The sequence below is a fragment of the Anser anser genome (genome assembly GCF_964211835.1).
Source record: "Anser anser genome assembly, chromosome: 15".
NCBI classification, from domain to species: Eukaryota; Metazoa; Chordata; class Aves; order Anseriformes; family Anatidae; genus Anser; species Anser anser.
This window is the reverse complement of record NC_139736.1, coordinates 2,168,549-2,182,130: the sequence shown is the minus strand read 5'-3', so window position 1 is coordinate 2,182,130 and position 13,582 is coordinate 2,168,549. Positions and strand designations below refer to the sequence as shown.

Genomic DNA, 13,582 nt, shown 5'->3' with positions numbered 1-13,582 from the left:
ATTTTCCACAGGGCTGCACTGCAACCAAGCCCTGAGCGTGTTTCTCAGGCAGGGGCGGCTGGATTTCCCTAATCCCAGCCCTTTCCTCCCAATTAGGGCCCAGCCTGAAAATCTCACACGGGTCTGTCTCAACTGGTGAAACCAAACTGCAGCTTAGTTTATATAACCAAAAAAAAGTCACGAATGTAACTATTTTAATGACTGTATTTAAAAAAACCACTACATGCAACGTATAATTTTGTTGCTATCATAATTAAGAGGTATTTACACGGGCTCACCAACCAGAAAACAGAATCTGTTACTGTAAAATTCCTACGTGCTGTACAGAACAAAATGAACTCGAGCTAAAACCATGCAGTCTGACCTTGCAAAGCCTTACTCATGTGAGCAGTCTCACTGAAATCCTATGAAATCCTTGGGATTACTTGCATAGAAACTTTACTCCTTGAGGAAGTAAAAAAAACACAATAAAAGTCTCATAGCAAGGCACCATTTAAATACAAGGAAAGGGAGCAAGAATAAAAAATAGGAGAACAGAAATCCTTGGTCGACATATTTTATTCTGAAGAGCCTGTCTCTCTCAAAAGCGCTCTCCAAGTCTCTTTTCGGCACAGAAATAGGCTGAAGTAGAAAGAAAACATAACACAGACTTGATAAAAAGCAATTTTTAATTTTATCAAATTGATCTGTACAAAAGTTAGCATTGCTTAGTCAGAAGCTAGTGAAGAGAACAGATAAGTAACAGCCAAAGTCTTTCAAACTTTATACAGAAAAATAGATTGCATAAAAATGAATTTTCTGTATTTTCCCCCACCCCCACGTCCCCAAAAGGAAATATGCAAAAAAATATTTTTAGAAAAAGAGTAGGAAATGTAGAAAAGGTAAAAAGATGATAACCTCTGAAATGTGTTTTTAGATTTACAAAGTTTTTAAAGGCACAAGTTACCATAAAATAGATGGTTATTATATGCTCAGCATACAATGGAAGAAGTAGAAATATATCAATGAAATATTAGTCTAAAACTAAGTACCTAAATTTTTTTTTTAGTGGAGAAGATTTTAGTTTCACAGCTTGATGGATGATATCTGGTCCCTAGAAGCCAAAAATCAAAGCAGAAGTTGGTAATTTCTCATTAAATTACATCTTCCTATAAAGTAGTCCTGGTTCTGAAAGTGTACAAAGATCCTGCAATGCCTTAAATCCAATTTTAACGCCTGAAAGCAGGTAGCCAGAAAAACATCTTGCTGTCTGCTCCTTTTGCAATTGCTTTAGCCTCCGAATTTAATTAGTAACTCTTGCAGCAAGCCCTTAGCGTTGTATTTCCCTCCCTCCTTATTTTACATTCCCATTTGAGTTTCCTGTTCGTGACCAGGTCTGCGTGAGGCAGATTCGTTCAGTCCCTCTCTCAAGCACGACTGCTGCAGCGGTTCACAACAAAAAAACCCAAAAACCAAAGAAAAATCTATAGACTCATAACACCATTTTATTGTATCATCTCCACTATTTTTATGCTCCCTCCCCACCCCATCTTTAAAATCTTTTAAAATTCTACTTTTTGCACAAAATTACTTCATTAATTAAAAGACAAAATAATACAGAACATAAATACATATTTAACAGATTTAAAAAAACACTTTAAGCTTCCAAAAACAAAACAAAATGTTAATTACAGCCAAACCTTGCTTAGAAGAACTCTTGACTAAAAAACAAATACTTCAGACATTTAATTGGTTGGTCCCACCAGACTCGTTTGTTCCCACAAGATTGTTACACGGAATCGCCGGGTTTTCGGTGTTCATATGCGTTGGTCCGAGTGAGTTCTTGCCCTCAAGGTTGGTCCGTTTCTCACATTGCAATAGACCCTTAAAGTCTCGAACGTCTTTTCCTTCCCCCCTCCCCCCCACCCCCCGCTCCATTTTTGCACTTGTCAGCTTCCACGACGAGAAAGTTCAGTTCAGTCCTCACAGAGGAGTCAAATGGTTCTGTCCTTCATTTATTCAAAAGGAAATCGCTGGTCCTTTACTTTAAAAATTTTTCTATTTATTTAATTAAAGAAAAATAGAGCTCTGTCCTTTTGGAGAGTTTTGAAGCAAGGGGACATCCAGTCGCAACGAGCAGAGTTCCCAGTGGCTCAGGAGGCACTTCGGAAACAATCGCGGCACTCCACGTTCTTCGTCTTCATTCCTTCATTAGTGCATACGTTGGGGAAGCCCTCGGGGGCTCCACGCATCCTTTAAGGCCTCGTCAGGGTTGTATACACCGGCTGGTCCCAGTTAGCGGTGGGGCTGTGGGCCGGCGGGATGGACAAGCCGTTGAGGATGGGCGTCGCGTAGGGGCGCCGCGAGGAGTGGAAATAGGGATACTGGTAGATGCTGGAGGGGTAGCCGGGGTAGGGGTTGTAGTAGTTGGAGCTCTGGAGGTCCGTGTAGTCACACTGGGAGCTGGAGAAGGAGGCGGCGGCCGTGGCGGTGGAGGCGGTGGTGGCACAAGCCTGGGCGCTGTAGGAGCCGTAGTCGGAGTGCGCGGGGGAGCCGTGGGACTGGTCGCTGTAGTGGCTGGGGCTCAGCTGCTCCGTTTTGATGTGCGGCCTTTGCTGGCCCGAGTCGGCAGACGACGGCGATGCCGAGGCCGGGCTTTTGTGAGTCCACACCTGGTTGGCCCCGCCGGTGCCCGTGGCCGAGTGGGAGTAGGATGCGCCGTAGGAGCCGGCAGCAGCGTTGGGGCCGTGGTCGGCCGGCATGGCAGCGTGGCCGTTGAGCGGCAGGTACTGGTCAAACTCGTGCACGTCGAAGGTCTCCATGTTGTTGATGACCTCGCTGCTCAGCTCCGAGATGTCCACGTTGCTGAAGTCGATGTTCTGGCGGCCGCTCTCCACGAGGCGGCGGCCCTCGTGCTTCAGCTCCTGCTTGCTGCCGTGGTGGAGGTCAGTTTTGGGGGTGGTGGGTGGGGTGGGTGGCCCGTGGGTCTGGCCTGGGGACAAAGGGAGAGCAAGGCTTTAAGGAGAACAGCCACAAAACACCCGGTGCCTCCATGAGGCCAAAAGACACTCCTTTCTTCCTCTCCCTATTGGGAGGGGGAAAGAGTTTAAATCCATAGCCCCAGGTTAGAAGTGGCTGACATCCCCCTGCGACCACATCCTCAGGCGGGATAAGCTGCCTGCAAAGCCTGCAGCAGGGAGATGCCGGGGAGCGCGCAGCACCCCATGGGGCTCCTTCCCTGAGGCACAGCAGGACAGCCCCACTGCACAAACCGCCCCTCGCCCGGGAGTGGAACCCAGGGGGACTCGGAGGGACCCCTCCGAGCGGGCAGCCTGAAGACAGCCCTGCTTTCCTGGAGCAGAGCAGCTGTCCCAGCAGCACAGGAAGGGGCCAGATCCCCAGCCAGGCTGGGCGAGAGCGCAGACGCGTCTGAAGCTGCAGGACGTTCGCAATCCTCCTGGAATTTGTCAACACGCACCCGGTGCCAATTCACAGCGCTGCTGAGAAGCGGGGAGATTTGGGGGGATGCTGCGTCTACGGGGCCCGCTCCCCCAAGCACCCTTCACATGCTAAATGCATTATTAACCCTATCACCCTGCAATTAATTTCCGCCCTCCTGGTCCTGCTGCAAAACTGGGGTCCTTTCCCACTTTGGGGATTTCCTATCACACAGTGGACTACACAAGCATTTAGTAACTAAAACTGTGCCCATGTACACAACCTGGCATAAAACCACAGCTCTCAGGGCTTTGGATGCGCCCAGTCCCATCAATATTCCCGCACAGGCTTGGGGGCAAATGTGCCCGTTCCTGCTGGCAGGTTCGGGTCTCAAACCGACATGCCCAGGACCTGCAGGATTTTTGCCCACAGCGCCCTTTACCTGCGTGATCGCCGTGGTGGTGGGAGTCAGCCATGCCCCCCAGCCCGCTGTCCGCTTTGTAGATCTGCGTGCCTGCATGGTGGCTGAGCTCAGCTCCGGAGTCAGAGTCGCTCTGCCCAGCTTTTACGCTTTTCCTCCTCCGTGGCTGGTATTTATAATCCGGGTGATCCTTTTTGTGCTGGACCCTGAGCCGCTCAGCTTCTTCCACAAACGGACGTTTCTCATTTTCACTTAACAAACTGGTTGGGGGTTGATTTTTTTTTCAAATAAGGAAGAGAAAAAAAATCAAAATTAATGTCATCCTTAGAAGTTTTTAATCTATCTTCATACTTGTATCCCCGCTTCCCATGCACTGACCTAAAAGTTCATTACAAAACAAGTTTGCAGTAGCAAAAAAAAAAAGCTAAGTCATACTGCAAAAGTGCATTAAATTATCAGTTTCAGAGGTAGAAAAAAAGCATCCATTTCACATATTGCTAGCCAGGCAAAGCAAAATCCCCCTGCCCATTTTAAATGCCACTTTTTATCCCTTAGCCAAATATTATTCCCATGTTTGTCCTACAAACGCTACCCCCTCGCCGCGACCAGCAGCGCTGCCCATTTCCAGCTTTGTTTAGTCCTTACAAAGAAACCACGAAGGCAACAGCAATAGGATTAGTTCTTTTAAAACTCTCCCCCACCCCGACCTCTCTTTGCAAACTCCCGGGGAGGCTCAGCCCGCAGCGGGAGCATCGCTGGCCCAAGCGGGTGGGAGAGGTGCGGGTTTGGTGCAGTCAGAGCAAAGCAGTAAAGCGCAGCTCATCGCAAGCCCTGGAAAGCAGAGCGCCCAGCAAAAAAGTTTGCATCAGTGGGTAGCGCTACAGATAACAAGGGAAATGAGACCAGATTAAAGTCACCGCTAAAAACGGGCTTGCTTAGTTTTCCAGCTTGTTAAGCAGCAAGCAAGTAAAGCCAGACAAAAAAAAATAGAAAAAAACGTCGTAAGAGACGCAATAAAAAATATCGGAGTTTCTCGGGGACAGGGATGCTGGAAGCAAGGGCACGAGGGGGCCGGGGCTGCACATCCCGGCTGGGGCAGGGGAAGTCCGCGGGTGCCGCAGCAGGGGCAGGACCCGCAGCGGGCTCGGCGCAGCGCCCGGCCCCGCAGCGGGGTTTTTCGGCGGCCGGAGGCTGCGGGGGATTCCTGCGCTGCGCTCCGGAACGGCTCGAGAATCCCCCGCGGGCAGGCAGACAGACGCGAAGGAAAGGAGAAAAAAAAAAAACAGTTAAAGGGGGGAAAAAAGAAGAAGGGGGAAAAAAAAAAAAAAAAGGAAGAAAACTAAGCAAAAGCGGCGGGGGGCTCGGCGGCCGCGCACCCCGCGACGAAGCCCCCGCGGGACCCGCTGAGCGGTGCGGGGCGGCGCGGAGCTGCTCGGGACTCACCGCCAGAGCTTGCCCAGGGTCTTGCTGAGCTCGGCGTTGTGCAGATGCGGGTACTGGTCGGCCAGCTTCCTGCGGGCGGCCTGCGCCCACACCATGAAGGCGTTCATGGGCCGCTTGACGTGCGGCTTGGCCTTGAGCGATCCGTTGCCCCGCACGGGCATGGGCACCAGGCTCCAGTCGTAGCCCTTCAGCACCTGCGAGACGGCGTCGCGGATGCAGGCGGGGAAGCGCTCGTCCACCTCGGCCGCGTCCACCTTGGCTCCCAGCGGGGCGGCGCCGGGGGGGCGCGGGGCGGGCTGGGGGGCGCAGCCCAGGCCCTCGGAGCCGGCGGGGGACAGCGGCGAGTCCGAGTCCGAGTCCACGTGGGACATGGAGCTGGTGGTGCCCGCGGGGCTGCACGGAGCCTCCAGCGCTTTGTCGTGCTCCTCGGTCATGTTGAGCATTGGTGGCCGCGGGAGGGGCGGGCGGGCCGGCCGGGGATGGGGGGCGAGCAACGATGTTGGAGGGTGGGGGGGGGGGGCCGGCGCGGGGCTGAGCCGCCCCGAGGGCGACTGGGTGCCCGGGCGGAGCGGCGGGGCCGCGCACCCCTCCGCGGGCTGCCGAAAGTTTGAAAAAAATTAAAAAAAAAAAAAAAAGGAAAAAAACGTAAAAGCGGAAAAACACAGGAAAAGCACAGAAACGCTGGAATTTCGGCTGGAAAAAATAAGAATAACGAACAAAAAAAAAAAGGAAAGGAAAGCAAAAGTCTCGCTGCAGTCCCGGCGCCCCGCTCCGCGCCCCGCGCCCGCCGCCGCGCTCCACGTCCAGTGCGAAGCGGGGCCCCTGGCAACAAGTGACTTTAAGGCGAGGGCGAGCGGCTCCTCCCCCGGCGCCGCTTCCCATTGGCGGAGCGGGCGGAGCTCATTTCCATAAGGGGCGGGGCTTTGTAGGCCGCCCGCCCTCCCACCGCCCCGGCCCGGTGCCGCCGCTGCCGCGGGGCGCTGCGGGGGCTCCGCGCTGCTGGGGCATCGGGGGGGGGGGGGGGGAGACGCCGGGCTGCGAGCCCCCGGAGCCCCCAACGGCCCCTGGTCGGCCGTGCTGGCTCTGCTGCACCCCCTCCCGAAGCCAGCCCGGCTTTTGCAGGGTTCGTCGGGAGCGTTTGGTTCTCGTTACCCGCCGAGTCCCGCCTCTGCCCGGAGAGAAGCGGCTCCCCAGCCCCGGGTTCAGCCCCTGCTGCCCCGGGAAAGCAGCGTGAAGGGCAAGATTCACAGGAAAAAAAAAAAAACGGAATTTACAGGGAAAGAAAAATGGAAATCGGGCGAATGCTTCGAGCGCTTCAGCGTTTAAAAGTAACGGGAATGGGGGGGGAGCATGTTGTTTATTTGCTGCGGTATATAATCAACATAAAAATATGAACTTGAAATAAAGTGTGTGCTTTGAGTTTAAATGTAACACCGGTTATGCTTATGTGTGCCAGAACGTGCGTGTCGCTCCTAGGGGAAAATGCATGTGCTCTGATAAAGCTGAAAGCAGGATTTTGTATTTTTTTTAAATTTCCCATTTCCTTATTAGTATAATCTTTAAAGATTTCAGCTTTCAGTTTCCATAGCCACAAAGCGAATTACCTTCGGGCAAAGATTTTTTAAAAATATCATTTTATAAAGTGTCACTTAAAAAAAAAAAAAATGCCTTTAAGCCCCGAGCCATGCTACATCTGTTGGCCTTGTGAGCGAGGAATAACCGAACGTCTCTTCCAGGGCCCAGGCCAAAGCTTAATGAGGTTGCGGAAGGGTTTCTGTGTCCCGGGGCTTCAGACCAGTGGCTCAGCAGTGCTGCGGGACGCTTGGCAGAGCTTTTCTCGGTTGGCAAATAAATAGCATGCATTTCTGTAATGCCTGTCACTGCGGGATCTCGTCGCTCATAGTGCTAAGTTTACCCCACTGGATTTCTATGAGTCAGGTAAATTGTATTTCATTCATTTCAGAGGCGGCTGAGTCAAAGCAACGATCGCTGCTCTCAGTGCCTCTTCCAAAGGCAGCCTCTCCTGCGAGCGCCTTCCTCGGGAGATCCGAGCCTCGCTGCGGGGCTGGGGCTGTGGGACAAGCCCATGGAGGTGGAGATGAGAAATGAGGCTCCGATCCTTTCCTCCCTGCCTTCAGTTACACACCGCATTCCTGTAGCAGAAGCCCCCACGGACGGCCAGGACTGGCGACGTTGTTTTTTCCCCCCTTGCGTGCTGCTGCCTCGCACAGCTCCCCGGCTCTGCCCCGGGCAGGGAAGTGCATTTCCCAGCCCACACGCTTGAATTCCGCTTTGTCAAAAGCAGGTAGGAGGAGGAGGACAGCTCTCGGGAGCTGCTTCCTCTTACTCCGGAGGTGGGCAGGGGGAAGAGGTAGTGCCTGGAAAATGGGCAGGGCACGTCCCCTGCCTCACGTCTGCTTTGGGGGGCTTGCAGAAGCCATCTCATGTCCGAGCGGGTGGAGGGAGCCGCATTGCCCTGCCTTGGGCCTCCTCCGAGCCACAACAAGCGGGTTCAAGTGGCATCATTTGTCTCGCAGGGGCTCAGGTTGAAATTCTAGGTGACAAAGGGCCCGTGGTGTTTGCACAGGGATGGGCAAACGATGGAGCTGCGGGACAGGTCCTGCAGTGACAGCAGTGATCCAGAGCTGGCCTAGCACTTCTCTGTCATGCCCTAAAAAGCGGTGGTAGGGCAAGGATGCAGAAGAGCTACCGAGTGAAGCAGGGAAACTATCTGCTGGCTGGAAAGGGCACAGACATCAGAAGAGAAAGAAGGGCACAGGAGGGAAAGAAGTGGCAGGTCCAGCCACGCTGCAGCTTCAGTTCCACAGAAAGTGCGAGCCGTATTTTTATCTTAGTGATTTTGTTTGCCGGTCTCCTGCTCTGTCCTGGTTCACGCCCTTTGGTCTTAACCAGAAGGGGTTATTTCCTCACCATCCCATTATACCACGCCTCAGAGGCCAAAGAAGAAACCGACCGCACAGCCTGCTCTGGGGAGCTCGTGCTCCCTGCTAGGGGGAAGCGATCGGATGAGCCGCTTCTCAAATTTCCACACATCTTGTCACTGGCGGTCATAATTTACACCTCGATGCTCTCTGGACAGAGGGTAATGTAAGTGATTCTTCCAACCAGCAGCTTATCAGTCTCGCAGCAGCTGGGAGGGCCAGCATTTGGTGCTGGTGTCTCCTGCCCCGTTTTTAAGGTGATTTGGCTCATTCTCTGACTCCCTGCCCAGCTCCAGCACAGCCAGCAGCAGCTCTCGCAGGAGCGATCTCCGCGGGTCTGCGGGGATGGCGATGCTGTGAATCCCACTGCAATTTTCTCTGACGTGCCACGGCAGAGCACGGGCCCTGGAGCTGCACGCAGGGACCGATCCCCAGCCCGCTGCAGGGCAGGCCCCGACCTCAGGACCTTCAGGACAAGGGTGCAGGTCGGGGAGGGAAGCACCGACACCCACATTGCCCAATGGAGGCTTAAACAGAGCACCCAAATGGGGTAGGATTAGGGATTTTGAACAGAGGGATAAAGAAGCTGGCTGTTCTTGGCAGAGCGGGCACAGCAGGAGCCCATCAGGCACCTACACACGTAGGCAATGTTGCTTCAGTTTTTCTGAAGTCTGACACTGTCTTCTATAAAGTTCCTGGCCAGCTTGCACCAGCGTTGCTTGGGATCAGGCACTAAACACCACGTCTGTGTGCTTGGCTCCGTCACTTTGTCACTTGTGCCCTGGGAACCCTCAGAATCACCGTGGGACAGGAGCACCCTGACCTCCCACCCTGGTTCCTCTCCCCTACACCTACTCATTCTGCAGGAGCACGCCTGTGCCTTGCCTTCAGACGGTCGGTGCCACACTAACACGAGGGAGGGGACGTTTTGTCATCAGTGTAACGCAGGGAAGTCGTTTTCAGAGCATGTGGGAACTGTCGCGCTCGCTGGGAAATGCTCTGCAATGTGCACTCCCTCCCTGGCTGGGGGGGCCCAGCCAAAAGGTGGGCTCTATCGCTCAATCTGACCAAGTGGTAAAGTTATCATTTTTCAAAAATTGGCTACCTTTGAACTGCGAGCAGATTATACATGGGAATTTCAAAGAGCAAATAGAAAGAGCCTTACAGGGAGAAGAAAAAACAATCCCTAATCAGATAAGAGTAACCTGTGCATCGTGTTAAAATAAGCCTCTGACATCTGCAGGATTAATGCTCTGCCCAGAGGACACAGCAGTTCCGTGGCAGTTCAGAGATTTCTGTGAAACGAGGTTCAGTCCTTCTCAGGAAAGCTGCTGATTTCTAACAGGAGAAAAAAAAAAAAAAAAAAAAAAAAAAAGACCTGCAGTAACTTTCAGTTAATTTCAATTAAAATAGCATCTGAAGAGCAGAAAAGCTTTGCTCACAAAAAGAGCCGTAGCGTTGGGTCTCCAATCCTGCGCTGTGTGCTTGTGAAGGCTCCAGCACACAACCAGTGCCTGCTCATACGCTTCCAAGCCTAGGTTTATATCGCTCAGCTGCTTGCAGATCAGTTTTGGTCCAAAATTTGTCATCCATTTGCATGAGATGAGCCTCGTTGCTCTGGATAATTTGGGAATCTAAGGAGTCAGATCCATTTGGAGGAGTAGAAGGGACAGAACCTTTCTGTAAATTTTAATGAGCGCTGTGGGTATTTGGTCCTCAGCATTTCCATAGCTCCCACCACTGTGCTTAGCTGTGCTCTCAAAATTCTTGGTGTCACCTGCAGAGCAGGAATGAAAAATGACCGTGTGCTCCCATCAGAGTTACTGCGTTCCAGTCACTGTGTGCTCCCACCACTGCAAGAACAAGTTTTTATTGTGCAGCCTCATCCAGAGCCCGTTATTAGAGACATTTCCGTGGATTGCGAGGAGCTGGGACTCGAGGCTCACATCCCAGGGACTGGAAGCGAGCTTGCACCCCTCGCACAGCTGCTGCAGTCTGCTGAGAATAGGGTGAAAAGAGAGAGGCTTAAATATTAGCTTAATATTAGTTTTTACTGCGTTAATGGGGTGCTGAGCTCATGTGTCCCTCCTTTTTCTGGACAGGAAAGGTTTGGCAGCTGCAGGACAAAGTTAATGCGGGAACATGTCCCCCAGCAGCTCTTTTCCAACCCATGAGCGTTTACCTGGCGCTGATACAAGAAACTCTGCACACCTGCACTGGGCAGGACTCCACTGACCTCTCTCCTGCTTAACAGGCAAGTGGAGAGGAGTGCACGGGATTCCTACGTCCTGTCCTAGGTTTCAGCATGGCAGAGACGTTCGTGAAAAAGGAACTTATTTTTAGAAAGCTTTAACTTCAAAGGCAATGAGTGTTTCACGCAAATCTTTACATGCTACGTTTGGCATAGAGGGGAGTTTCTGGTAAAATAAAATAAAATAGGTCTTACTAACAAATGCTTTTATGAGTATTAATTTTTAATATCCCAGGGGAAAAAGTTAACGAGTGGCTTGTTCTGAGTTTTTGTTGTGCAGCTCTCGCAGCCTGCCGTTGCACGCTGGTGCTGGCAGCCACGGACCCGGCGGTAAATACAATCACAAACCCGAAAGGGACAGCCGTCTCTTTCGGTCTCAGAAAATGTGTGTGTAAAGACCAAAACCAGCAGAAAGGAAAAGATATGTAAAGGTGTAATTCCTGTTCAAACATTCTAAAATACCAGTGACATGGCAAAATTTGTTTTTGAGTGATCACCGACACTTTACGATGACAATTACTGTTTAAAGGCCAGGTGAGACACTAGCAAGAGATCTGTTCCTTCTTCTTGCAGGCTGGGCGTCATTTTTTCAAAATAATGGAGAATCGCAGTTTCATCACTTAGGATTACTGCGATTATTAATTGTTTGTCCTAGAGTACTGCTTAGGAATCCCACTTCTGAATCAACACCCCCTTGTTACAGATGCTGTACAAATACAGTAGGAAAAAAGTAATTCTTCCTCCAAAAATCCTTTTCAGTCCTAATCCTGCTAACCCTGGAGTTAAAGATCAGATTTCCACAGGGAAGGATCAGAGATTTTAATGGAAAAAATATTACCGCTGGAAAAATCTTGACTAGTGGAAGGAAGCTCCCAAATTCTTTGTGAGATCCCCCTCTCCCATTTAGCAGACACAGCTGAATGCTCAGTGGGATTGTGTGTAAGAGTATTATATGTAAGTGAATGTATGTTTTCTTTAGAGGAGTCCCCAAATGTTAATGCTGCCTTACAAAATAGTTATTTCTGCACACATTCACTTTCTCTGTTTTATTTAAACCCGATTCCTGGCAGCCAGAGGGGGGAAAGACTAGACCTGAATGAACACAGAGTAATTTAGGGTGCCAGGGACAGCAGGGTTGAGGTGCTGGTGGGGACAGCTGCTGGGTGCTGTGACAGTAAATGCTTGTTTCTCTGTCACTTTTGCAGCTGTTTGGAACACAGCAAAATAGGGTCGGGCGGGGGGACGCGGCGGCTCGCATTTTGTTGAATGAAGATCAGCATCAATGATGCCTCTGCGCCTGCCTGTGGGCCTGACATTTATGAATCACTTTCCCTTTGAGACGAAGGCTCAGAGCCTCGCTCTTAAATATCTCGTTTGTCTTACTTGCTTGGTTTTTACGTTGTTTTCTTTTATGATACCTTGGTTTGAAAAGAGGGAATGCAAGCAAAAATCACATCGTGAAAACAAAAGCTAGTAAAAAAAGTGAGCAGAAAACCAAACACAGATGACAGTCCACACAAAGCTGCGTACCAGCGTGAAGTGCAGAACGGAGAGGAGGTAATTTAATGTTGTAATCCACCATTTTATTGCGCGCTTTCCTTTATAGCTTGATCCATCTTCCAGTAGAGCTAAAGGGAAGGCTTCTATTGCCTTTTATGAGAGTTGGATCAGTTCTTTAGAGTAACAACATTTTTATGCAATTTAATATACTTAAAACTTTGCAGCTCGTATCGATGCAAGGCGCCGTTGACACACGACGTCCCCCGAGTGCGGGTCGGTTTCGTTTGCTGCTCCTTGCCGCTACTGTCCCAACCTGCGCATCTGGCAGACCTCAGGGCAATCTTTTGGAATGAAAACCGACCGAGCTCAGCATCCCCTTCCCGGCTCCAATTATTCCCTTTTTCCTAAATCTTTAGTCTAAGCCCTCCACTTTTCCTCAGTAATTTCCTCAATTATCCAGTTTGTTTTACAGACATTGCCACTTAACGTGGAATTTGCTGTAAAAGTTTCATAAAGACCTCACAAAGGAAACCATTAGCTTACATCTATTTAAATTTATCTAGCCAAACCTTGTGGCTAATCCAAAGGGAGAGCAAAACTGCAGTATACCCGCGGCCTTTAACAAATAGCTTATTTTTCTTTGCCTATACAATGCACCATTATGTCGTGTGTGGGGTGTTTTTTTTTTTTGTAATGAGAACAATGCAAGCAGCAGTGATGGGAAACTGGAAAAACAAAAGAGGCATTTATAAGGGACCGGTTTACAGTCTGAAAAGCATTGAATAACGTTACACCTGATGAAAGATACTTTCTCAGAGACCATCGCGCAGTTTAGCAACGCGGTATTTACTCAGACGGGATGCACCTCTAAAGCCGTTGATTACGACCGCCGAGGCCACTTTATGAAAATGTTTTTGGTTAAAGAAAAACATACATCGCTCTACACAGGGTCAAGCGTTTGGCAGCTATAAACTATCCAAAGTAGAAATCACGGCAGCATCCGAAACAGCCGACGTGGAAAGCCGGAGCGATTTTTGGTGAAACGGTGCACGGGGCCAGGTGCCGGGCGCTGCGGGCAAGCTGCGAAGCGGGGCTCGGGGCCCGGCCTGCTGTGTGGCCCCGCTGTGTGACTCCGAGCCGGGTGACCCCGGCACGCCCGGCACCGGCCTCTGCCATCCCCGCAGACGACGATGGAGGAAGGGGGCTGCACAACCACACAACCACGGAGGTTGGAGAAGCCCCCCGGGGTCATCCGGTCCGACCGTCCCCCTGCCACCAACGCCACCCACTAAACCACGTCCCCGAGCGCCTCCCCCTTCTCTCCTTTTCTGAAAAACGCGGCCTCTTTCGCTCCTTTTTCAAGACTTCCTCCCTCGTTCCCAGCGATCGGAGCTCACAAAACCCCATTTTGCTCCCCATTCCCCCCCCCGGTGACCTCAGGCCCGCTCCCCGCCAGGCCCCCACCCACCGCCCACCAACACCTGGCGGGGCCGCGGGGCTGTTCCCGCGGGGGGCACCTCCGCCCCCGGGGACCCCCGGGGACCCCCGAAGACCCCCCCCAAGGACCCCCTAGGGCCCCCCCCCGGACCCCCTCAGGCCCCCGGGGGC

General features: G+C 51.5%; 1 protein-coding gene across 1 annotated transcript; it reads right to left on the bottom strand.

Annotated features, from left to right (window-relative positions):
• Positions 1–650: 650 nt before the first annotated feature.
• SOX8 (SRY-box transcription factor 8) lies at positions 651–6,089 on the bottom strand. Its single transcript, XM_083800246.1, has 3 exons — positions 5,282–6,089; positions 3,860–4,098; positions 651–2,971 (listed from the first exon to the last, which is right to left on the bottom strand). Exons 1-3 carry the CDS (start codon positions 5,722–5,724, stop codon positions 2,235–2,237), a joined length of 1,419 nt encoding a protein of 472 aa, XP_083656372.1. The 5' UTR covers positions 5,725–6,089; the 3' UTR covers positions 651–2,234.
• Positions 6,090–13,582: the final 7,493 nt, after the last annotated feature.